General features: G+C 46.3%; 1 protein-coding gene across 3 annotated transcripts in view; it reads left to right on the plus strand.

Moving 5' to 3' along the window:
• LOC142803959 (uncharacterized) overlaps positions 1-27,089 on the plus strand; it is a 186,009-nt gene that overhangs the window by 115,661 nt on the left and 43,259 nt on the right. For 2 of the 3 annotated variants that reach the window (XM_075890354.1, XM_075890355.1), the window contains one exon: positions 13,733-13,876. The exons of the other annotated variant lie outside the window; for it this stretch is intronic. In XM_075890354.1, the coding sequence (XP_075746469.1) occupies positions 13,733-13,760 (28 nt within the window). In that variant the 3' untranslated portion in view covers positions 13,761-13,876. The remainder of the gene's footprint in view (positions 1-13,732; positions 13,877-27,089) is intronic. 3 annotated transcript variants of the gene reach the window in all.

Raw genomic sequence — 27,089 nt, forward strand, 5'->3', positions numbered from 1 at the left:
TTCTTTCTGCTTTACGCACGAAATCCACAAAGTTTTCTGGACACTCTATTACCTTTCTCGCATCAGGAAGATCTGTCCATCGCTCAGACGTTGTGTCGCGCTGAAGAAGCACGTCAACTAGCGCGCCTTCGAACATTGTCTTCGCAAGAACACAGCAAGAGTCGCTACGATGCCAAGCATATCCCCGTAGAGTTTTCTCCTGGTGACTACGTGTGGCGGTGGACTCCTGTTCGTAGAAAAGGATTGTACCGGAAGTTTCTAGCGAACTATTCCGGCCCATTCGTGATAGTCACTCGTCTCAGTGACGTGAATTACGTTGTCGCCCGAGTCACAGCCAATAACCGGCGTTCGCGCACTACGCAAGTTGTTCACGTAGCCCGCCTCAAACAGTACCATCATAGGCCTATTTAACTCGCTCGGCGAGCTTCGTCTGCCGCCGGGGGAAATGAAACGAAGATGCGCGAGCCTACGGGACGCGGAAGAAGAAGAATAGTGGAGCTGCGCCTGGACTGTGTGGTTGCGCCTGGACTGTGTGGTTGGGTGGAAGCGTTCTTGGCCTGTCCCAGAAGTACGCTGCTATTTCACAACGTCTTTTCACCTCATCTGTAAATAAACACAGTCACTCGCAACAATATTATAACCTTGCCAACAAAACCTACTCTTCCATAGATCTCAGCATCGCATCTCCATCACTTGTTCCATTACTCCAATGGAAAGTTCTAAATAATCCCTACGGAAGCGACCATTTTCCTGTCGTTTTGAGTACCCAAACATCATACGAATATCCTCCACGAGTTCCCAAATGGCTTATACACAAAGCCGACTGGGAACAGTTCCATAACAAAGCTCACTTATCTTGGACTGACATATGTACGCTAAGCATAGATGAAGCTGTGCAGTACTTCACAGCTCTCCTTATTAACACAGCAGCCAAATGCATCCCACAAACATCTGGACAGCCCGGCAAGCGACACGTCCCATGGTGGAACACAGAGTGTCGTAATGCGCGAAAGGAACAGAACCGGGAATGGAGGTTGCTGCGCAACTCGCCAACAGCGGAAAACCTTGCGAGCTTTAAGAAAATAAAGTCTCAAGGCAGGACAACGCGTCGGCAGGCCAGAAGAGAAAGCTGGCAGAAGTTTTTGTCAGGGATCACTTCATACACACAGGAGGCTAAAGTCTGGAACATGGTCGGTAGGATAGCAGGAAAACAAGTACACACACTTCCACTCGTAAACACTCAGGGTGATACCTTGGAAGATCAGGCAAACTTCCTCGGTGCACACTTTGAACGGGTATCCAGCTCGTCCCACTATACTGACACTTTCCAAAAATACAGAACAAGAATAGAAAAGCAGAAACTAGAACACAAATCCACTAGATACGAGGCATATAACCAAGCTTTCAGCCTAGCTGAGCTCCGAACATCTCTAAACTCCTGCGGTACTTCTGCCCCAGGTTCTGACCGTGTGGTGTATGAAATGTTAAAAAACCTACCAGCCGAAACACGAAAAACCTTACTTTCTTTATACAATGCTATCTGGTTTTCTGGCACTATCCCTACCTCCTGGAAAAAGGCGATTATTATTCCCATTTTGAAAGAGGGCAAGGACCCTTCTTTAGCTTCAAGTTATAGGCCTATTGCACTTACAAGCTGCTTGTCCAAAGTATTCGAAAAAATGATAAACTGCCGACTTCTACATATTCTTGAAACAAACAATTTGCTCGACCCATTTCAGTGCGGGTTTCGAGAAAGTAGATCCACCACAGACCACCTCGTTCGTATCGAGGCACAGATAAGAGACGCCTTCGTCCATAGACAATATTTTCTCTCTGTGTTCCTCGATATCGAAAAGGCGTATGATACAACATGGCGTTTCGGAATTCTAAGAGACCTGTCCCACCTTGGTGTGCGCGGAAGAATGTTTCATATAATCGAAAGTTACCTGTCAAACCGGACATTCCGAGTCCGTCTAGGCAGTGTGCTCTCCCAAACATTTGTCCAGGAAACAGGCGTGCCACAAGGTGGTGTGCTTAGTTGCACACTTTTTATCATCAAAATGAATTCTTGCACTTGTCCATTCCCCGCATGATGTTCTATTGTACATATGTCGACGACGTTCAGCTTGGCTTCAAGTCATGCAACTTAGCCATGTGTGAGCGGCAGGTTCAGATGGGTTTAAATAAGGTCTCCAAATGGGCAGACGAAAACGGATTTCGACTTAACCCACAAAAAAGCACGTGTGTCTTGTTCTCTCGAAAGAGAGGCATGCACTCTGAACCTGACATTCGGCTGAACGGGCAACGTCTGTCCGTCAAAGCCGAGCATAAATTCTTAGGCTTAATCTTGGACAACAAGTTGACCTTCGTATCGCACATCAAGTATTTAAAAACAAAATGTTTAAAAGCCATGAATGTTATAAAAGTGTTGTCACGTACTACGTGGGGTAGTGATAGGCAATGCCTCATGAACCTCTATAGAAGCCTTATTCGTACGCGCTTAGATTATGGGGCCGTTGTCTATCAGTCTGCCACTCAAAGTGCCTTGAAGATGCTTGACCCCGTGCACCATTTGGGCATCCGCCTTTCTACGGGTTCTTTTCGCACCAGCCCCGTAGAAAGCCTTTATGTTGAGTCAAATGAGTGGTCGCTTCATCTGCAGAGAACTTACATGTCCTTTGTTTATTTCCTTAAAGTGAAAGCAGACAAGAAGCACCCCTCATACTCTACAATTGATGATTTGTCGAGCTCAACACTGTTTCAAAACAGGCCTTCGATGAGGCAGCCCTTCTCAATTCGCCTGAAGTGTCTAGCTGAAGAAACTGAAGTGTCACTTGAACATAGTTTAATGGCTCCTGTAGCATACCCGCCACCGTGGCAGTGGCAGACTATAGACTGCGATGTGTCTTTCCTAGAGGTTACAAAACATGCACCTATTGCCCATATCCGAACATACTTTCTCGAACTTCAACACAAATACACATGTCCTGAGTTCTTCACAGATGCCTCCAAGACTAACTCCTCTGTGTCCTACGCTGCTGTCGGCCCATCCTTTTCGGATGCTGGCCCTCTACATCCACGCACAAGTATATTCACAGCGGAAGCTTACGCGATACTGGTGGCAGCTAAACACATCAAACAATTACAAATACAAAAAGCAGTAATTTATACAGACCCCCTCAGTGTGGTAACGGCTCTGCACAGTCTTAAAAAACAAAAAAACCCAGTCCTTGTCTCACTTTACTCCATTTTGTGCACACTCTACACACACAAACAACATGTTGTAGTGTGCTGGGTGCCAGGGCACCGTGAGATCCAAGGCAACGTGAGGGCGGATCAGCTCGCTGCATCCCTCCATAAGAGCACCGCCATTACATCCATATCAATCCCGGCCCTTGATCTTAAGCCGTCTCTCAAACTAAACCTCAGGGACTACTGGCAGAGCAAGTGGGATACACACACACAAAACAAACTACACGTTATCAAGCCACACCTTGGCCATTGGCCACCAGTATCAAAATCACGTCTAACAGAGGTAACACTAACAAGACTCAGGATAGGGCACACATACACGACACACACACATCTTTTATCCAGTGGTGATCCACCATTGTGTGATCAATGTGGTGAGGTTTTAACAGTTCTTCACGTTTTAATCCAATGTAAAGATTTAGACACTCTAAGAAGACAACACTTCCCATTACCCTACCGACAACATATACCTTTACACCCTGCAATGTTTGTTGGTAGGGAACCACTTTTCACCCATAAATCATTGTTAGCTTTTTTAAGAGATGTTAATTTTTACCATGTAATATACCCAGGCATTGCGTAGCGTGACCTCTCAAGAGAGGTCGCTGCTGCTGTGATTACATTTAAAAGCACTTGCCTCGCAGCCCTTGGACACAAGGGCACTGATGAGACAAGTGTGCTAGTGCCAAATATTTTTACATGTTTTTATTATCAAAACCTTTGTCACCCTTTTTAATATGCATATCACGCCACTGTCATGTCTTTAATACTTATGTTTTTACCCGCATTATAGCGAGGAATTTTAAGGCCCCTATACAGCCACGCAACATATCATTGTCCGCATCTCTATACTCATTGAAATGGCGCTCTTTGGCCATCAATTGGCCCTTGCGCCATAAAACACCACACATCATCATCATCTACTGGTGCTTTTCGCACCAGCCCCGTAGAAAGCCTTTACGTTGAGTCAAATGAGTGGTCGCTTCATCTGCAAAGAACCTACATCTGCTTTGTATATTTCCTTGAGGTGAAAGCAGACAAGAGGCACCCCTCATACTCTACTATTAATGACTTGTCGAGCTCCATTCTTTTTCAAAACAGGCCTTCAATGAGGCAGCACTTCTCAGTTTGCCTTAATGGTCTAGCTGAGGACACTAATGTGTCTCTCGAACACAGTTTAATGGCTCCTGTAGCATACCCGCCACCGTGGCAGTGGCAGACTATAGATTGCGATGTCCCTTTCCTAGAAGTTACTAAATATGCGCCTATTGCCCATGTTCGAACATACTTCCTGGAACTTCAACACAAATACACACGTCCTGAGTTTTTTACAGATGCCTCTAAGTCTAACTCCTCTGTGTCCTACGCTGCTGTTGGCCCTTCCTTTTCGGATGCTGGCCCTCTACATCCAGGCACAAGTATTTTCACAGCGGAAGCTTACGCGATACTTGTGGCAGCTAAACACATTAAACAATTACAAATACAAAAAGCAGTAATTTATACAGACTCCCTCAGTGTGGTAACGGCTCTGCACAGTCTTAAAAAACAAAAAAACCCTGTCCTTGTTTCACTTTACTCCATTTTATGCACACTCTACACACTCAACTGACATGTTGTGTGCTGGGTGCCAGGGCACGGTGAGATTCAAGGCAACATGATGGCGGATCAGCTTGGTGCATCCGCCCACGGAAGCACTGCAATTACACCCACATCAATCCCGGCCCTTGATCTTAAGCCGTCTCTCAAACGAAAACTCAGGGACTACTGGCAGAGCAAGTGGGATACACACACACATAACAAACTACAGGTTATCAAGCCACACCTTGGTCATTGGCCAGCAGTATCAAAATCACGTCACACAGAGGTAACATTAACGAGGCTCAGGATAGGTCACACATACACGACACACTCATATCTTTTCTCCGGTGGCGATCCACCATTATGTGACAGATGTGGTGAAGCACTAACAGTTCTTCACATTTTAATTCAGTGCAAACAATTGGACACTCTAAGAAAACAACTTTCCTTCACCCTACCGACAACATATACCTTTACACCCTGCAATGTTCGTCGGTAGGGAACCGCTTTTCAGTCACAAATCATTGTTAGCGTTTTTAAAAGAAATTCATAGCTTTCATGTCATATACCCGGGCATACCGTAGCACGACCTCTCCAGAGAGGCTTTCGCTGCGGTGGCTACACAATAAACCACTTGCCTCACGGCCCTTGGACGCAAAGGTATGAACGAGTGAGGCACTTGTGCTAATGCCATACATGTCCACCATCGTTTTTATTATCATTAACTTTTGCCATCTATTCGCACCACACACACCTTTCACGGCATGGTCATGATTTTATTACTTGTATGTTTTTACCCGCTTTACTGGGAGAAATTTTATGGCCCTTATACAGCTGCAAATCACAATCATTGTCCACGTTCCTTTTCCCATGAACTGGCGCTCTTTGGCCATCAAATGGCCCTTGCGCCAAAAAACACCGTATATCATCATCAAGAAAACAAAAAAGCAAATAACAGGGCCTTGTGACGGCCCTGTTAAGTGAACTCAAACTCCGCGTCTAAACAGCCACTCGCTTTTCGTACACACAGCATTATTTTACATTTACCATGAACACTTAAATTATAGAATGGAACGTCAGGGGCCTTCTCAGAAACCTTGACGACATCCAAGAACTCTTACACGAACACTCACCAAAAGTGCTGTGTGTATAAGAAACACACCTTAATCAAAACACACAAATTTTCTTCGTAAATACGTTATTTTCCGAAAGGACCTTGTTGATGCCATGACATCATCCGGAGGGTTTGCCATCATAATGAATCAAGGAATTGCATGCACACACTTACAACTCCAAACATCCCTTGAGGCAGTGGCTGTTCGAGCGGTTCTTTTTGATAAATTGATCACAATCTGCACTATCTACATTCCTCCTAGCTATCAGCTGCAAAAACGTGATATACACTCTTTAATTGATGAACTTCCGGAGCGCTATGTTCTCCTTGGAGACTTTAATGCGCATAGCTGGCTATGGGGTGACTCTCGGTATGACGCGCGAAGTCGACTGATTGAACAGTTCCTTCTCTCCTCGAGCGCGTGTCTTCTAAATCCAAAAGAACCAACCTATTATAATCTCGCCAATAACACCTACTCCTCCATAGACCTAAGCATAGTATCTCCATCTCTTCTGCCTCTACTCCAGTGGAAAATCGTCAGTAATCTGTACGGAAGTGACCACTTCCCCATAGTTTTGAGCACAAATACAGTAACTGAGTGTCCACCACGTGTTTCCAAGTGGCTCATAAACAGAGCGGACTGGGAACAGTTTTATACCATCGCTCGTCTAGGTTGGAATGACATATATACTTTGAAAATTGATGTTGCTGTCAACTACTTCACAGCGTTTTTGATCGATGCTGCAACAAACTGCATCCCACAAACAAATGGACACCCTGGAAAATGGCGTGTGCCATGGTGGAACTCTGAATGCCGAAACGTGCGCAAACAGCAAAACAGAGCTTGGAGGCTGCTTCGGAACTCACCGACAGCCGAAAGTCTTGACACCTCCAGGAAAATAAAGTCTCAAGGCAGGAGAACGCGTCGGCAGGCCAGAAGAGAAAGCTGGCAGAAGTTTTTGTCAGGGATCAATTCATGCACACAGGAGGCTAAAGTCTGGAACATGGTCGGTAGGATAGCAGGAAAACAAGTACACACACTTCCACTCGTAAACACTCAGGGTGACACCTTGGAAGATCAGGCAAACTTCCTCGGTGCACACTTTGAACGGGTATCGAGCTCGTCCCACTATACTGACGCTTTTCAAAAATACAGAACAAGAATAGAAAAGCAGAAACTAGAACACAAATGCACTAGATACGAGGCATATAACCAAGCTTTCAGTCTAGCTGAGCTGCGACCCCTTAGGGCTGCCTGCGCAAGTAGACGTTTGGTGTGTAACGACACCACGGACCCGAACTAACGGGGGAGTTTTGACTCCCTCCCACGCCTAGCCGTGCGTGGCATTGCCGTGTTCGGGGAAAAGGGGATCCTGGGGGTTGAGCCGACGCTGGGTGATCTGACCTTTAAGGGCCCCCGGCAGAGGCAACACACCCCTTTGGCCCCGGCTTCACGTAGCCGGCACCCCTGAGCTGACCCACCCAGGGGAAATCGGCAGTCGCCTTTTCTTATCTCTCTCTCCCTACATCTTCGTCTTTATCCCTTGCAATTTATCTGTCCTGTCTTCTAATCTCTTCCGCTGACTTCCAAACTTCCTGGGGGCTAGGATTAATCCTGTGCAAATAGCCTACCTTGGTCTAGGTGCATTGGGTTATAGTGGCGTTGTACGGCTGGCGTCTGCAGGTTGCAGCATCTGCAAACTTGTAGCGTCCCCTCGTTGGGCTTCGTGGTGGGTGGCCGCCAACGCTGCTGAACAAAAATAAAACAATTATGCACAGAGCATTCCCTTTTCAAAGAAACATATCCTCACTATCAAGTTATCCACTGTGAAAAAACTGAAAAGTAAGCCAGAACCGTCTCTCCTTTCCTGGTTTCTAGATGTCTTACTGGAACTCTTGGCACAGGATACAAGGTAACCAAAATGGCTAGTGGAGACCTTCTCCTCGAAATCTGTGTCAAAGAACAATTTGAAAAGCTAGACCGTCTTTCAGATTTCGGTGGCATACCAATAACCATAACACCACATAGATCAATGAACACAACTCGCGGAGTGGTATCTGACATGGACTTACTTGACTTGACTGAGACTGAACTTTTCGAGGGGTGGAAGAGCCAAAATGTCACTAATGTACAGAGAATCATCATCAGAAGAGATAATAAGGATACACCGACAAAACACTTAATACTCACGTTTGCATCCAGTAAACTAACGGAATCTATTCAAACAGGGTACACAAAGACATCTATCAGGCCGTACATACCAAACCCTCGTCGTTGCTTCCAATGCCAGAGGTATGGCCATGGCTCTAAAACCTGTCGTGGTCGCCAGACTTGTGCACAATGTGGAGTCCTAGGCCACGTGTCTGAGAACTGCAAACAACCGCCACACTGTGTAAACTGCGAAGGAAACCATGCCACATCTTCACGCTCCTGCACATACTGGAAAAAAAAAAAGAAATAATTACGATGTAGGTGAAGGAGAACATTACATTTAAGAAAGCACGGCGAAGAGTCGCTCCATTCTATGGACCTACATACGCTGATGCGGCGCGTCAGGGGGCACCGTCGCACTAGCCCTCGCCACTCCTTCGGCCCGCGCATACCGAGCCGGTGGTTGTGGCACCTGCCCCCAAGGTGGTTGTAGCCCAGGCTACCCCGCCTACTCCCAAACAGAGACCGGAGACTCCAGAGTCCTCGGGTCTCAATGCCTCACCTCACCAGGCGAGGCCCGAAATTTGAACTAGCAGCCCGCACGTGCGGGCATCCAGTGCCTCCAAGGAATCAATGGATACGTCGGTACCCTTGGTGCCAAAAGAGTGGCGTGGCTCCTTGGAACGCGCCAAGAAAAAAAAAAAAACCCGCAGGGGCGCCTGCGCAAGCAGGCGTTTGGTGTGTAGCGTCACCTGGGACCCGAGCTAACGGGGGGTGGGGGTGGGGGGGTTCGACTCCCTCCCACGCCTAGCCGTGCGTGGCTTTGCCGTGTACGGGGAAAAGGGGATCCTGGGGATTGAGCCGACGCTGGGTGATTGGACCGTTAAGGCCCCCCGGCAAAGGCAACACACCTCTTTGGCCCCGGCTTCACGTAGACGGCACCCCTGGGCTGACCCACCCAGGGGAAATCGGCAGTCGCCTTTTCCTATCTCTCTCTCTCTACATCTTCGTCTTTCTTACTTTTTTAGCTTTCCTGTCTACTCCTCTCTTCTGCTTACTTCCAATTTTCTCGGCGGCAAGGGTTAACCCTGTGCAAATAGCCTACCTTGGCCTAGGCGCATTGGGTTATAGCAGGGTTGTATGGCTGACGTCTGCAAGCTTTCAGCATCCGCAAACTTGCAGCGTCCCCTCGTTGGGCTCCGTGGTGGGTGGCTGCCAACGCTGCTGAACAACATACAATTAGCATGCAGAAAGCATTCCCTTTACTTAGTGATCGTGACTCCTCAAAGCGGGTACGCACCGAAGATATCAATTTTTTCATCCGGCCAAGACAAATGTTTCCTCATTTCCACGTTATACACTGCGAAAAAACTAACAAGCAAGCCAGAACTGTATCCCCCTTCGTAGTGGCTAGATGCTTAACCGAAACTCTCGGTGCTGGGTACAAGGTTACCAAAATGGCCAGCGGAGATCTACTCCTTGAGTTACGTGACAAAGACCAATTCAATAAACTGAACACCCTCACAACGTTAGGAGACACACCCATCAGTATTACGCCACACAGGTCCATGAACTCATCTCGCGGGGTCGTATCGGGTGCAGATTTGCTTGATCTGACAGAAGCTGAACTTGTGGAAGGATGGAAGAGCCAGAACGTGACAAACGTACAGCTTATTAGGATAAGAAGAGATCAAAAAGAAATACCAACCAAACACTTAGTACTGTTCTTTGCTTCGAGCGATCTGCCGGAAACCATTCAGACTGGGTATACAAAGACATCCGTGAGGCCATATAGTCCCAACCCCCGCCGTTGCTTGCAATGTCAGAGATATGGCCACGGCTCGCAAAGCTGTCGTGGCCAGAAAACTTGTGCTCTGTGTGGAGTCATGGGCCATGCCTCCGACAACTGCGAAGCACCTGCACACTGTGTGAACTGTGGTGGTAATCATGCCGCGTACTCGCGTTCCTGTTCTTTCTGGAAAAAAGAAAAAAAGATCATCACTTTAAAGATAAAAGAAAACATTACATTTAAGGAAGCAAGAAAAAGAGTCTCGCCATTTTATGGCCCCACATATGCTGATGCGGCGCGCCAGGGGGCAGTGTCGCACCAGCCCCCGTCACTCCTTCGGCCTGCGCTGAGCGAGCCATTGGCTGTGACGCCTGCCCCAAGGCGGCAGTAGCTGAGTCTACTCCGCCTACTATTGAAGAGAGACCAGAGACTCCAGGGTCCTCGGGTCTCAAGGCCTCACCTCGCCAGGCGAGGCCCAAGCTTCGAAAAACCAGCTCGCATGAGCGGGCATCCAGTGCCTCTGAGGAGGCAATGGATACGGCGGCACCCCTTGTGCCAAAAGAACGGCGCGGCTCTCTGGAGCGCGCCAAGAGAACTAAAAAGCTCATAACAGGGCCTGATAATAGCCCTGTTATTTGAGCTCGACCTTTCAGCTTAAACAAGTCACTCCCTTAACGTACACACAGTACTACTTTACTTCCAATATGGAAACACAAATTATACATTGGAACGTCAGAGGACTGCTTAAGAACCTCGACGACGTCCAAGAGCTTTTATACAAACAGTCACCTCAAGCGCTGTGTGTACAGGAAACACACCTAGAATCCTCCACTGCAAATTTTTTAGGTGCTACGTCGTATACCGAAAGGACCGAGATGATGCTGTTGCGTCATCCGGTGGCGTAGCCATTATTATTAACCAAGGAGTAGTGTGTACACATTTACCACTCCAGACATCCCTTGAGGCGGTGACTGTTCGAGCGGTACTTTTAAACAAACTCGTCACCATCTGCTCTTTGTATGTACCTCCCCACCACCGTCTTGAAAGACGTGAATTTCAGTCTTTAATAAACGAACTGCCTGAACCCTATTTGCTTCTTGGGGACCTAAATGCACATAGTGGACTGTGGGGCGATTCTCGCTCTGATGCAGGAGGTCGTCTTTCACACACACACCTTTCACGGCATGGTCATGATTTTATTACTTGTATGTTTTTACCGGCCTTACCGCGAGGAATTTTATGGCCCTTATACAGCCGCTTATCACAATCATTGTCCATATTTTTAGTAAGACGAACTGGCGCTCTTTGGCCGGGAAATGGCCCTTGCGCCACAAAACATCATACATCATCATAGCCAAACAGGTTCATAGCGCATCCTCTGTTCAGAGGATGCCGCTGTGATAGCAGCTTTCAATGAGCCCAAGCCTCCATGCTCTTGTTTTAAGGGCTCTGTCGAGGCACTGGTCCTTCATGACAAGTTTTTATTTCACATACATATCACTTTTAAATCATTTCATGTCTCCATAGCACACATCATTTGTCATTGCCATAATTTTACTATATATATTTTTTACGCACCTACAGCGACTGTTTTTAGGCCCATTTACAGCCACGTCACATCTGTTTTATCCACACTGCACATCGCACAGTTCATTATCATCGCTCTGGCGCTCTTTGGCCACATCTGGCCCTAGCGCCAATAAACTCCAGTAGTCATCATCATCACATATGGTACCCATAGCTTTCTTCTGATTGGCGATGAACCTCCTACTTGTGGTAGATGCGGCGACCGGCTAACTGTCCTCCACGTCCGCCTGGAGTGTCCAGAAGCTGTAAGAGAGAGAAAGAAATATTTTGCTTTAGCATACCGCTATCATCTCCTTCTACATCCTAGTAAGTTTCTCGGCGAAGAGCCACTTTTTGACGCAAAATCAGTCCTTGGCTTTCTAAAAGATGTAGTATTGAATGTTGTTAGCCCAACAAGTTCACAGCGCATCCTCTGTCTAGAGGATGCCTCTGTGATAGCAGCTTTCATTAAGCCCAGGCCTTCATGCTCTTGTTTAAGGGCTCTGCAGAGGCACTGGTACTCCACGCCAAGTTTTCATTTCATATACGTATCATTTTTAAAGAATTTTATGTCTCCTCAGCACAGATAATTCATCGTTGCCTTAATAATAATAATAATAATAATATATATATATATATATATATATATATATATATATATATATATATATATATATATATATATATATATATATATATATTATGCACCTACAGCGACTGTTTTGAGGCCCATTTACAGCCACGTCACATCTGTTTTATCCATACTGCATATTGCATAGTTCATTATCATCATTCTGGTGCTCTTTGGCCACATCTGGCCCTTGCGCCAATAAACTCTACTAATCATCAACATACATATTTGTTATCTGGCGGTTAGCAACCCATCTGTGACAGATGTGGGGAACCGCTTACAGTTTTTCATATACTTGTTCAGTGCAATAAGCTAGACTCTTTGAGAAAAAATCACTTTTTAATACGCTACTGACAGCAACTTCCATTACATCCAGTCATGTTCATCGGTAGAGATCCTCTTTTCAAGCTTGAATCGCTGTTCATGTTTTTAAAAGATATAGATACTTTTCACTCCATATTTCGAGGTGATCCGTAGCGCAACCTCTGTACAGAGGTCGAGGCTGCGGTGGTTCTAATAAAGACAGCACCTGCCTCGCTGCCCTTGAGTTCAAAGGCATGCATTGACGAGGCATTCGTGGTAATCTCATCTCCTCGATCTAGTTTCATCACCACGAACAAATTCTCTCACTTCCGCTACACACATTTTGCATCACTTCCATAATTTTAAATACTTGTCTGTTTCAACCCACTTCAAGGCGCGGAATTTTAGGCCTCTTTACAGCCACGAAACAGTACCATAGTTCATATCCTGTACATATGGTACCAAATCATGCACTATTGCCTATTTATCAGCATTTTTCATGGCGCTCTTTGGCCAAGTATGGCCCTTGCGCCATTAAAACCCATATATCATCATTAATCACATGTCCCACCATTGAAACACAGAGACGAAAACATTTCAGTAAGCTATACAAACAGGACGTACGTTTACACTCTGTTTTGTTCCTAGGAGATGACCCTACAGTACCTCTGCCTGACGTGCTAAACTTTCTGAAAGAATGAAATTTTAAAGCTTATTTAACAGATTACATCTATTCAGTGTCCATTTCTGAAAGCCTTATGTTTGGTGCAGCATAGTCTTAGCTGCTTTTGCGCCATAAAAACCAAATTAACATAACCTAACCAACAGTTTCCTTTTTGCTTGTCTTTTTTGTTATACCGGAAGTGGCGGTGCCAGCGTGCTTCAGCTGGCAATCATTAGTACTTTTAAGTTGCACTGACTTGTAGCTCTTAAGCGCTGGTGTTTTTGCAGGTTTGTGGCAAAATGGGCATTCATAATCGGCACATGACACCCAAGGTTTCTTAATAAACATTTATCGCCGCCTAAAATTATCTGCTCAGGCTTACACTGCAAAATAAGATACCACTGAATTATTTTGAATTAGGTGTGATTTTGAAGTGACGGAGTTAGAATTGTTGAGCTGTTACTGTACACCCTACTTAGCCAAAAGTACAGCAGCAATTTTGCTCACCTCCAGTGGGTCTTCTTTCAACTTGCTGGTTAGCACATATAGCTAGCACCCTCACTGAATAGGCATGCCAAAATGTCCTGCATTGACATCAGTGACACATGGAGTGACTGAATAGTCTGTGCTGAAGCAAACATGGTTTCCCGTGTTCTGAAGAACCTTTTTTCGGTTTGGTCCAGGGTAACCAAGAAGGCATCAATGATCTGAAAATAAAGAACGGATCACTCACCTCTGCCTGGTTAAAATATAGCAATGCATTGGCAGTGTTGCTGCAGCGAATCTCATCATCTGGTATTTATTGCAAGGGCCACTGTTTCTACATGGTAAGAAACACTCATTTTATACTTCAAAATTATCTTATATTGTAGGGAGGTTAAAGTGTATGATGTCTGTGCTGCATTTGATTATTTTGGGGCTTCAGCTGCATACTGCAGGGGAGTATTAAATTCGCAATAAATGACATGCTAAATACTAATAGCATTTCCTATTTTATTTTTATTTTTTTTTTCAAAAAGAGTGACATTGTCCAGAAACTACAAAATTTTTAATAAAAGTAGGCATCCGTGCAATTAGATTATTAAACTTATCATTGAAGTGTACAGCGTTGTATTAGTTCATACAATCATGGCACTTTGACCCTAATATTTTAGTCCTACTTTTCCATTCCACTTATCATTGCGTTGTCTGAGCAGCTGAGCTGATAAAAATGGGGGGAAAATCGCACTTCGCCTTCAAGATTGATAGTGTAATTAGAACTCAAGGGCACCCACTTCTGGTCTGCTAGCCTGCTTCTGTTCTCAGTGCATGCCTCAACTGTACCAATGTAAGTGAACAACTTTGCGCAAAACATTGCCTGTTTCAAAGCATCATTTAATACGTCTTGCAAGCAGAATTCGTTAGTGTCCACTACGCCGTTATTATTTATTTTGTGAATCAGAGAAGGGCCATCTACATGTCCATTAGACAACACACCAACATACACAGCTGTTCACTCTGTTGAAGGTTCTGCTGCCTATGATAATGATGAAATATGTATCAGTGCTTTGTAATTTTTTGAAACACTCACTTGATGCTTGTATAATGTAAATGCAAGGTCAAAAGCGGTATCAGCGTCGGTACAGAAGCAGCAAGAGCTAGCCGGATGTACGGGCAGCGTCGCAGCAGCAACCAGGCAGTCTTAGCTCGTGCCTCGCGCCAACGTGTTGATGTCACTGCAGTAGTGGGAATTCTTCTTCACTACACTTCGTCCCCCGTCGGAAAAGGAGCCATCCTGGTGACTCACGGTGAACAGAGTACGAGCAGATCGTAATAAGGTTTCAGCCGCTGTACGTGAACAGTTTCACGTCCCCGAACGCGCTGGTCTGTGGATGGCGTAACGGGTTCGACAATGTAGTTAACTGGTGAAGTCTGCGAGACAATGCGGTAGGGTCCCTGGTATTTTGAAAAAAAAAAAAAACTTCGAGGAAAGGCCTGTAGGCACAGCGGGTACCCAAAGCCACACAAGAGTGTCCGGAACAAAGTTAGGGTACGGGTGGTTATCGTCACGCCGAGATTTTTGTCTCCATTGATCGATGGTTGTGAACGACTGGGCGAGCTTACGGCATTCCTCGGCGCGGCGGGTCGCTTCAGAGATGGGCGTAGACTCGGAGGAATCGGGGTGGTAGGGCAGAATGGTATCTAGTGTGGTGGAAGGGTCTCGGCCATATAACAGGAAAAATGGTGAAAAGCCCGTAGTCACCTGTGGAGCACTATTGTAGGCGTATGTCACAAAAGGCAGAATGAGATCCCAGTCGGAGTGGTCTGAGGCAACATACTTTGATATCATATCCCCTATGGTACGGTTGAATCTTTCCGTCAATCCATTCGTCTGCAGATGGTAGGCGGTGGTAGTCCGGTGAATGATACGGCATTCGGCAAGGTGTGCGCTGACGACTTCAGAGAGGAATACACGTCCTCTGTCGCTGAGAAGTTCACGCGGTGCGCCGTGACGGAGAATGAAGTGCCACAGGAGAAAAGAAGACACGTCGCGTGCCGTGGCAGCAGGCAAAGCGGCTGTTTCTGCGGATCGCGTCAAATAGTCGACAGCGACAACAATCCGACGGTTTCCGGAAGCCGTAAATGGAAGAGGCCCGTACAGATCAATCCCAATGCGGTCAAAAGGCCTGGCTGGGCAAGGAATTGGCTGGATTGGACCAGAGGTATGATGAGGCAGAGCTTTCCGTCGTTGGCACTGCAGGCATGACTGAATGTACTTGCGCAAAAGGTGTACATGCCTGGCCAATAAAACCGGGAGGAAAGCTGAGTGTATGTTTTGAAGATGCCCGCATGTGCGCACTGAGGGTCAGCGTGGAAAGCTGAACATATTGCAGCACGGAGATGGGGAGGTATGACCAGTAACCACTTTCGGCCGTCAGACTTGTAATTCCTGCGATAAAAGAGGCCATCGCGGACCTCAAAGTGAGCCGCTTGACGGCGCAACGTCCGAGAAGATGGAGAAGTTGACGGATCTGAAAGGAAACGCAGAAGAGAGCTGATCCAGTCATCCTTGCAGTGCTCAGACGCCATGTCACAGTTTTCTGGGAACGCAACCATTTCGTCCACGGCAGATAAACATGCAGAGCTTTCGGAGGACATAGGTGAGCATGATAGAGCGTTGGCATCAGTGTGACGTCGGCCAGACCTGTAGACAACACGCATGTCGAACTCTTGCAACCGCAAAGCCCAGCGAGCTAAACGGCCGGAGGGGTCCTTCAACGTGGATAACCAACAAAGCGCATGGTGATCGGTGACTACGTCGAAAGGGCGACCATATAGGTACGGTCTAAATTTATCTAGAGCCCATATAATTGCCAGACACTCCTTCTCTGTCACAGAATAGTTCTTCTCCGCTTTGGTGAGGGTACGGCTTGCGTATGCGACTACGTACTCCTGGAATCCCGATTTGTGCTGCGCGAGCACGGCGCCGAGTCCAACACCGCTGGCATCAGTGTGTACCTCCGTCGGGGCAGTCTGGTCAAAATGACGCAAGATTGGCTGCGAGGTTAACAGGTGGCGCAACTTTTCGAAAGCATCGTCACAGGCGGGTGACCAAGCGTAACTTTTCGAGTCACTACGTAGAAGTTCAGTCAAGGGGGCAGTGATCATAGCGAAATTTCGAATAAAGCGGCGTAAATATGAGCAGAGGCCAAGAAAGCTGCGCAGATCCTTCAGAGACGCAGGTTTAGGGAACTCTGCAACTGCCCGAAGCTTGGCGGTGTCAGGAAGAATACCCTCTTTAGATACATGACCGAGGATGGTGAGCTGACTTGCGCCGAAGCGGCATTTCTTCAGGTTGAGCTGAAAGCCGGCGTCAGTTAGGCACTGCAGCACTTCATCTAGCCTGCGGAGATGCGTTGGAAAATCCGGTGATAATATAATCACGTCATCCAAGTAGCACAGGCATGTTTTCCACTTCAGGCCACGCAAAAGATTGTCCATCATCCGCTCGAATTTATTTATTTATTTATGATACCTTACAAGCTCAATGAGAGCATTGAGTAAGGGGGGTACAAACTTCAAAGAGTAATAGGGCGGTCATCAATAACATGGAATACACAGAAAATAACACAACATCGTGACAAAGCGTGTCTAGTCACTGACACTCAAACAAATGTAAGAATGTTTACCGATATGCAGAAAGTTTGAATAACAAGAAATTCAAGGTACATGAACGTTCACACAATAAAGAAATTGGGAAGGCGTAGGTATAGAATTCAAGTGAGCAGTAACGGCGGTGCAACTGAGCAACAACAACTGCGAGAATAACAAGAACTGGGAGAACAATGGCAATAAAAAAAAATCTAAGAGAAATCGGAAGGCCGAGGTGTACAACATACACACGCATTTTCCAAACACACATACTGCTAGCCGTACGAAGGCGTTTACCAATATAAATTGCAAGACAATGGTGGGTACAGCAAAAACTAAAGAGAACCAAAGAGAAGTGTGAAACTAGGTGAGTGGCATAGCTGCAGCTACAAACATCAGTGAAGTTAGAGGGATTAGTGCGATGAAAAATGATTACACACATGTTCGCAAAAAGAATCTGGATCGGTGATGGAAGCGATGCAGTCGGGAAGATCGTTCCATAATGATATGGCCTTAGGAAGCGCTGATAAGTTGAATGCCTTCGTTTTTGCCGTAAATGCGAGTGAAACGAAGGTGATTGTGCAGGCGTCTGGACATGCGCAATGGTGCTGTTAGGGGTAGCGTAGAACGTCTTGTGCTGTGAATATATTTATGCAGCAAACATAACAGTGCAACAGAGTGACGAACGTGCAATTGCGAAATAGAATGTTCTTGTTTTAATGTTGTTACGCTGCAATGAGTGCTATAATTGCGAGATATAAACCGGGCTGCTCTGTTTTGTATGGACTCTAGCATTGTGGTTAGGTAATCTTGGAAAGGGGACCAGACTGAAGATGCAAATTCCAGCTGGGGGTGTACATAAGTGAAATAGGCCAGTTTACGGATGCTTGTTGGAGACTTTCGCAGATTACGACGGAGATAACCTAATGTTTTTGAGGCTTTCGCGCAAATAACACTAACGTGTGCCGACCATGAAAGATTGGGTGTTAGACTGACGCCTAAGTATTTGTAAGAAGAGCACTGCACTATTGTATCATTTTTAATAGAGTAGGAATAATTGGAGTTTTTGTGTTTACGACTGAAGGTCATAGCACGGCACTTGGAAGAGTTAAGAGACATCTGCCACACGTCACACTAGTCACTAATTAGGTTAAGGTCTGTTTGAAGGGTAAGGTGGTCGCCATCATTGTTAATAGCTCGATATATTATGCAATCTTCAGCGAATAGTCTTATATTGGAAGATATATTATTTGGCAACTCATTTATGTAGATGAGAAATAATAGAGGTCCGAGAACACTACCCTGTGGAACACCCGAGATGACATCAGAGGGAGTAGAGGCGTAGTTATTAACCGTAGTGAATTGTTTTCGAAAGGAAAGAAAACGACGGATCTACGAAAGGGTTAAGGAATCGAGTCTAAGTGCAGATAATTTAGACATTAGGCGGCAATGGGCAACGCGGTCAAAGGCCTTTGAGAAATCGATGGATACGCAATCGGTTTGTTTATTTTCATTCATATTGAAATGGAGATCGGTTGTTAATTCAAACAATTGGGTGTCACACGAGAAGTCTTTCCGAAAACCATGCTGGTGAGGAAAAAAGAAATTATTTGGTTCGAGGTGGCGGCGAACATGGGAAGCGATAATATGCTCCAGCAATTTGCAGTAGATTGACGTAAGCGAGATGGGTCTATAACTATCAGGTAAGTGTTTACCTCCACTTTTATAAACGGGAACCACTTTACCCATGTGCCAATCATCTGGAAGTTGACCAGACATCAAGGACTGTTGAAAGATGAGAAGTAAGAATTTGCTCGATACAATTTTTGTGTTCTTTAGTATTTTTGTGTTAATGTTGTCGGGCCCCGTTGAAGTAGATAGTTTAAGTTGGTCAATGAGGGAAGCAATACCTTCGACTGCAAGAGCTATTGGCTGCATAAACGCCCAGTCGTAATCTGCGATGAATGGTATGTTGGAATGGTCTTCTCTTGTGTATACTGAAGAAAAGAACCTGTTAAATGCGAATGAACAGTCACTATCTGAGAGGGGTCTGTCGTCATCACCACGTAACGAGATATGCTGGCGGTTGGTTCCTAGGGTTAGCGACTGCCAAAACTTCCGAGGGTTCGATTTCAAAAGAGACAGGAGATCATGGGAAAAATATTTGTCTTTCGCATCCTTAATTGCAGAGCAGCAGCTCGCCGCACACTCGTCGTACTTTTTCCATGCAGCTTCAGTTTGCCCATTTTTGGCATTTTTGTACAACCGCTTCTTTTGTTTCTGAGCCGACCGAGTGACTTAGTGAACCACGGGTTCGACCTGTCATTCGTTGTGCTAACTATGGGAACAAACTTATCGACCAGCCCGGAAACCTTGTCCCGGAAGATACACCAGTTTTCGTTGACGGTTCGAGTATCGAACAAAGGCATCATCCCTTCAACAAGGAATACTTCAAGGTCTGAGTTAATTGCTGCGTAATCGGCCTTGTTATAATCTCGTATAACTTTTCTATCTTTACCTGTGTGGCTAAATGGCACTTCTATAGGAAAATGGAGTAACTTGTGGTCACTTAGACCGTCCTGATAAGTGATTGGCCCGATATTTTCAGGCGCATTACTTAAAATTAGATCTAATAAATTAGATCCACGTGTAGGTGCGTCAACAGTTTGGAAGAAGTTAAAATCCAGAGTTAAATTTATAAATTCTACAGAAGCACGACTAGGTGAAGAGAGAGACGGCCAATCAACATCGGGAAAGTTAAAGTCGCCGAGGACGTAAACGTTTTCACACTGATAGCTTTGCACAGCGGCCGCTATACTCTTTCTGAGTTCATTGCTAAAGGAAGGACCTGCGTCGGGTGGCCGGTAGCAAGCGCCTATCAGTATTTTTGATGAAGCGGAAAAGCAGGCAGCCCAAACTATTTTGAGGGGTGAGTGAGTATCAATCAGAAACAACGACAGTGTATTCTTCATCGCGATCAAAACACCACCCCCCTTTCGTTCAGAACGGTCACACCGATAAATACTGAAAATATTCACGCCCAAAAAGAGTTCTGCATCGAGAATATTTGGGTGAAGCCATGTCTCAGTTGAGACAGCAATGTCCGTATTGCTATCGTCCAAGATCGAAGAGATATTTTGACGTTTCGGCAGCAGGCTACGGATGTTAGTCAACGTCACTGTTAGTGGTTGTACCAAGGTCGAGGAACGTGACCATTGTTGCTTAGGAAGTTTATTTTTGCCTGCTTTCTTATTTAGCTATTTTTGAGAAAGAACAACCGATTTTATACAGCTGTCATAAACGTACGTCTTGACATTCATTTCTAACCTGTCTACTCGCAGTTTAAATGTCTGCTTGCTTGGTTTCGCAAACTCGATCAACTTTTTTCGGGCTTCGCGGGTTGCAACAGAGAAATCCTGACTAATAAAATAGTCTGTACCTTTGTGTTTTCTTGATAATGCTTGTACGATTTGTTTGTCTTTAAACAGAACGAATTTAGCAATTATTGGTCGGCACTTATCTGGAGAAAACCGGCCAAGGCGGTGGACGCGTTCAAACTGCTGGCTTGTAAGGGTGATTTGAAGATTTTCTTCGCAAAATTCAATTAGTTTTTTCTCTGAAGCTTCCCAATCTTTAATAACGTCATCTTCGATACCGAAAAACAAAAGATTCGAGCGGCGCATCCTATTTTCTGCACTATCGCATCGGGATGTAATGTGCTGCAGTTGGTCATTTACACACTGTAAGCCATTCACGGGCAGGCTGATTTCACCCGGACTGCGGGATGCAATAGACGCTTCCAAGAATGCAACTCTATCATTCAGTTGTTTAATTTGAGCGTCAGTTTCGGCCTGCTTTTCCTTAACTCCTTTGAGCTCAGTCAATATTGTCGCCTGTCCCGCTTTCAGCCCACGCACGCTTTACAGGATGTCCGCTAGAATCTTATCATTGGGTCCCGGGTTTAGCTCAACGTCCCCCGAACAGAGTAGCAGCAGGTTAATGACACTGTCACAAATTCGCGACGGCACAGACAGGTATCGCTTCACTGTTTCACATAAATCAGGGGGGCACGACACCACTAGCAGACAGTAAATGCTGGTTTTAACACCAGCCCTACTATTAGGGTAACTGACCTGTAACAAGAGCATCGGTGAACGCCCCATTCTTGATGCGATGCCGTGCCCAAGTGAAGAGCGGTCCGGTGGGCGTTTATATAGGCTCGTCGGTGCGCAGATGGCAGATGAAAACGTCGCTTGTTGCCAGATCATGTGCTCTTTTTCTTCCAAACCTGGCGGGCCGAAGCATGCCTGATGACGGCAAAGCTGATTGATTGATTTGTGGGGTTTAACGTCCCAAAACCACCATATGGTTATGAGAGACGCCGTAGTGGAGGACTCCGGAAATTTTGACCACCCAAATCTGAGCACACAGGCCTACGACATTTTCGCCTCCATCGGAAATGCAGCCGCCGCAGCCGGGATTTGAACCCGCGACCTGCGGGTCAGCAGCCGAGTACCTTAGCCACTAGACCACCACGGCGGGGCAGACGACAAAGTTGGCGTTCCCCCCGCAGGGGCGCCTGCGTAAGTAGGCGTTTGGTGTGTAGTGACACCACGGACCCGAGCTAACGAGGGAGTTTTGACTCTCTCCCACGCCTAGCCGTGCGTGGCTCTGCCGTGTCCGGGGAAAAGGGGATCCTGGGGGTTGAGCCAATGCTGGGTGATTGGACCTTTAAGGCCCCCCAGCCGAGGTAACACACCCGTTTGGCCCCGGCTTCACGTAGACGGCACCCCTGGGCTGACCCACCCAGGGGAAACCGGCAGTCGCCTTTTCCTATCTCTCTCTTTCTACATCTTCGTCTTTATCTCTCACTTTTTATCTGTCCTGTCCTCTCCTCTTTCCGTTTACTTCAGAATTTCCTGGCGGCGAGGGTTAACCCTGTGTAGTTACCCAACCAAGGGTAGTTATATTCGGTTATAGCGGCGATGCATGGCTGGCGTCTCCAAGTGTTCACTAGTCAAGCTTGTAGCGTCCCCTTGTTGGGCTCGGTGGTGGGTGGCCACCATCGCCGCCGAACTTTATTGTATTTTATGGCAAAATCTTCCCCCCCCTTCCTGATCGCTCCCTAAAAAGGTGGCGCACCGAAGATACTTTCTTGCCTAACACACCAAAGCCCACATTCCCAAAGTACCATGTAATTCACAGTCAAAACGAAAAGAAGACAGTCCGAGCTATTTCACCTTTCCTCGTCTCCAAAACTCTCACAGAAGCAATAGGCCCAGGTTACAAAGTAACAAAGATGGGAAGTGGCGATCTTCTTCTGGAGGTTCGTGACAAAGCTCAGTATGAAAAGCTGTCTAAGCTTGTGGCCTTTGGGGAAACCCCTGTTTCGGTGGGCCCACACAGGTCCATGAACACTGTCCGTGGCGTAGTTTCTGATGATGACCTTACTGAGCTTTCTGAAAGTGAGCTGCTCGAAGGTTGGCAGGACCAGAACGTGGTCAAAGTCCAACAAATAACAATAAGACGCAACAACAAACTGACCCCTACAAAACACGTAATAATTACCTTCGGAACAAGTGACCTACCAGAATCAATCGAAACCGGCTATTGTAAGCTTCGTGTAAGACCATACATTCCCAACCCTCGTCGATGTTTCAAGTGCCAACGTTTCGGTCATGGATCGCAGAGTTGCAGAGGGCGTGCCACTTGCGCAAAGTGCGCATCCATTCAACACATATCAGACAACCGCACCTCAGAAACAACTCATTGTTCGAACTGTGAAGAAGATCACGCTGCCTACTCACGATCACGCCCCGCATGGAAAAAAGAGAAACAAATAGTAGAACTTAAAGTTAAATTTAATCTCACATTCCAAGAAGCGCGCCAACGCTTCGCAATACACAACCTATTTTATCTCTCCTTTGCAGATGTGACGCGCCGGGGCGCCGCGCCACATGCCTCGGCACCCGCGAATGCCACACAGTGTGTGGCCGCGGTCGTGCCGCCAGCGCCCCCGGCTGGAGCAGCCTGTTTTGCTCCGCCACCTGACAAACAGGGCCGGCAGACCCTAGTGTCTGCTGAACCTCGGACCACTGCAGGCGCAGTCAGGTCCGAAAGTTCAGTGAATGTGCCTGCCCAGCAGGCACCATCCACCACCTCACACGAGGTGATGGATACAAATCCCACTCCTCCGGCGCCTCAGACGCCGAAGGATAGGCGCAACTCCTTGGAGCGCGCCAAAAAAGAAAAACCTTGAATCACAGGGCCCTCAAAAGGCCCTGTAAACTAACGCAACACCTCTGTATGCACAGCACCACACTAAATTAAAATGACACAAATACTACAGTGGAACGTCAGAGGACTGTTGAGAAACCTCGACGATATCCAGGAACTTTTACACAAACATACACCTAAAGTGCTGTGCGTACAAGAGACACACTTGAAACCGAAACACACCAACTTTTTCGTCACTACAGTATCTTTCGGAAAGACCGGAATGATGCCATTGTGCCATCCGGTGGTGTTGCCATTATAGTCAATCAAGGGATTGCATGCACACACCTAACATTACAAACATCCCTTGAGGCGGTGGCTGTTCGAGCAGTTCTATTGAATAAGCTCGTCACCATCTGCTCTCTATACATACCTCCACAACACCGTCTCGAAAAGCATGAATTCGAGTCCCTCATAGCCGAACCTCAGAACCTTATATTCTTCTGGGAGATTTCAATGCACATAGCAATCTGTGGGGTGACTCTCGCTGCGATGCTCGAGGTCGCCTGATTGAACAGCTTCTTTTTTCTTGCGGTGCATGCCTTCTGAATCGGAAAGCGCCAACATACTACAACATTTCTAACAATACGTACTCAGCAATAGACCTCAGCATAATATCCCCATCACTCCTGCCTCTACTTAAATGGGAAGTTATTAATGATCCATATCGTAGTGACCATTTTCCTATCGTTATCAGCTCATCAATAACAAATACATGACCTGCACAAGTTCCAAAATGGCTCACCGACAAAGCTGATTTGGGAAAGTTTCAAAAAATGACTTTATTATCGTGGACTGACATGGCGGCAGCGAGCATAGAGGATGCTGTATGCTACTTTACAGCTTTCTTGGTTGATGCAGCAGCAAAATGTATTCCCCAAACATGTGGACCATCAAGCAAACGACGAGTCCCATGGTGGAATAATGAGTGCCGTGATGCTCGAAAAAAACAAAATAAGACATGGAAGTTGCTTAGAGGCTCGCCCACAGCCGAGAATCTTGTAAACTTTAAGAACGTCAAGTCGCAAGCAAGGAGGACGCGCCGACAGGCGAGAAGAGAAAGTTGGCACAAATTCGTATCAGGCATTAACTCATACACAGATGAGTCGAGAGTCTGGAGCATGGTTGGTAAGGTGGCAGGACGAGAAGCACATTCGCTTCCTATAGTGAACACACAAGGGGAGAGTTTGGAAGACCAGGCAAACACTCTCGGAGCGCACTTTGAACAGGTCTCCAGCTCAACACACTATAGTGAAGCGTTCGACGATACAAAACCGCAATAGAAAAACAGAGATTAGAGCGCAAGCCCAGAACACATGAGGCATACAACGAACCTTTCTGTTTTGCTGAACTGCAGGCCTCACTTGCCTGCTGCAATAAGTCTGCCCCAGGCCCGGACCGTGTGGCATATGAAATGTTGAAACACCTGCCCACTGAAACCCAGAAAGCTCTCCTCTCTATAATGCGATATGGTCTTCTGGCGAGCTACCCTCAGCCTGGAAGGAAGCTATCATTATCCCAATTCTAAAACACGGCAAGGACCAGGCCTCAGTTTCCAGCTACAGGCCAATAGCATTAACCAGCTGTATTCGCAAAGTCTTTGAAAAAATGATTAACAGGCGCCTGATGCACTTCCTTGAAATTAGCGGCCTACTTGACCCATACCAGTGTGGGTTTCGAGAGGCTCGGTCCACCACTGACCACCTTGTCCGTATCGAGGCACAAATTCGCGACGCTTTTGTTCATAAGCAATTTTTTCTTTCTGTATTTCTCGATATGGAAAAGGCATATGACACTGCATGGCGCTTCGGCATATTGCGAGACCTGTCACATTTAGTTGTGCGGGGTAGAATGCTGACAGTTATCGAAAGCTACCTGTCCAACCGTACATTCCGTGTCCAAGTTGGCACTGTCTTATCTCGAGTATTTGTCCAAGAAACAGGAGTGCCACAAGGAGGTGTATTGAGCTGTACACTTTTCATAGTTAAAATGAATTCCTTGCACCTGTCTCTCCCATGAAATATTTTTTACTCCATATATGTCGATGATGTGCAGATTGGTTACAAATCTTGCAACATCTCAATGTGCCAACGTCAAGTTCAACTAGGGTTGAACAAGGTATCTCAATGGGCAAACGAGAATGGTTTTATACTCAACGCGCAAAAGAGCACTTGTGTCTTGTTCAGCCGAAAGAGGGGCCTCCATCCTGACCCCGACATTGACCTGCATGGTCAACCTCTGTCAGTGAAGACCGAGCACAAGTTTCTCGGTCTCATATTAGACACTAAGCTAACTTTCATCCCACACATCAAGTATTTAAGGGACAGGTGCTTAAAAACAATGAACATTTTGAAAGTGTTGTCACATACTACATGAGGAAGTGACAGGAAATGTTTAATTAACTTATATAAAAGCCTCGTACGCACACGCCTAGATTACGGTGCTAAAGTCTATCAGTCGGCAACGCCATCAGCCTTGAAAATTCTCGACCCTGTCCACCATCTAGGCATTCGCCTCTCTACGGGTGCTTTCCGCACCAGCCCTGTGGAGAGCCTGTACGTGGATTCGAATGAATGGTCGCTCCACCTACAAAGATGTTCCCTGTCCTTTTTGTACTTTTTGAAGGTGAAGGCAGACAAGAAACATCCTTCCCATTTCACAATTAATGATTTGTCTTGTTCTGGCTTGTTCGAGAACCGACCTTCGTTTAGGCAGCCCTACGCGCTGCGTGTAAGGAGCTTGGCCGAAGGAACAGGTGTGCCTCTTCTTGAACCCAGTTTGATGGCTCCTGCAACATATCTGCCACCGTGGCAGTGGCAGCTTATAGACTGTGATGTTTCTTTTGTTGATGTCACAAAGCACGCACCATTTGCACACATACATACATACTTTTTAGAACTACAACATAAATACACATGCCCTGAGTTCTTTACTGATGCGTCAAAGTCAAACACTTCTGTGTCATATGCAGCAATAGGCCAATCCTTTTCTGAGGCCGGCGTTCTTCATCCTAATGCAAGCATTTTCACAGGAGAAGCTTACGCAATACTGGCGGTCGTAAAACACATTAAACAGATAAAATTACAAAAGGTGGTAATATACACAGATTCCCTAAGCGTAGTCAAAGCCCTGAAAACTCCTAAAAAACACAAGAACCCCGTGCTGGTGTCACTCTATTCACTTCTGTGCACACTCTACGCATCAAAACAGCATGTCGTTGTCTGCTGGGTTCCAGGGCACCGTGAAATACAAGGGAACGTTTTGGCCGACAATCTGGCTGCTTGCGCCAATGTCACTACTGCCAATGCATCAACACCAGTCCCTGCACTTGACTTAAAACCTTTTATAAAACGAAAGCTCAGGGGGTATTGGCAGAGCATGTGGGATAAACAAACAGATAATAAACTCCATGCTATTAAGCCGCAACTAGGTTATTGGCCGCCACTATCAAAATCACGACACACGGAAGTAATACTAACAAGGCTTGGGACTGGACACACATATTCTACACATTCATTTCTTCTGTCTACCGTTGATCCACCATATTGTGAGAGATGTGGAGAGCCCCTTACGGTTCTCCACATTCTCGTCCAGTGCAATGAGCTAGATGCTCTAAGAAAAAAGCACTTTTTA

The sequence above is a fragment of the Rhipicephalus microplus genome, chromosome 3 (genome assembly GCF_043290135.1).
Source record: "Rhipicephalus microplus isolate Deutch F79 chromosome 3, USDA_Rmic, whole genome shotgun sequence".
In the NCBI taxonomy this organism is placed as follows: Eukaryota; Metazoa; Arthropoda; class Arachnida; order Ixodida; family Ixodidae; genus Rhipicephalus; species Rhipicephalus microplus.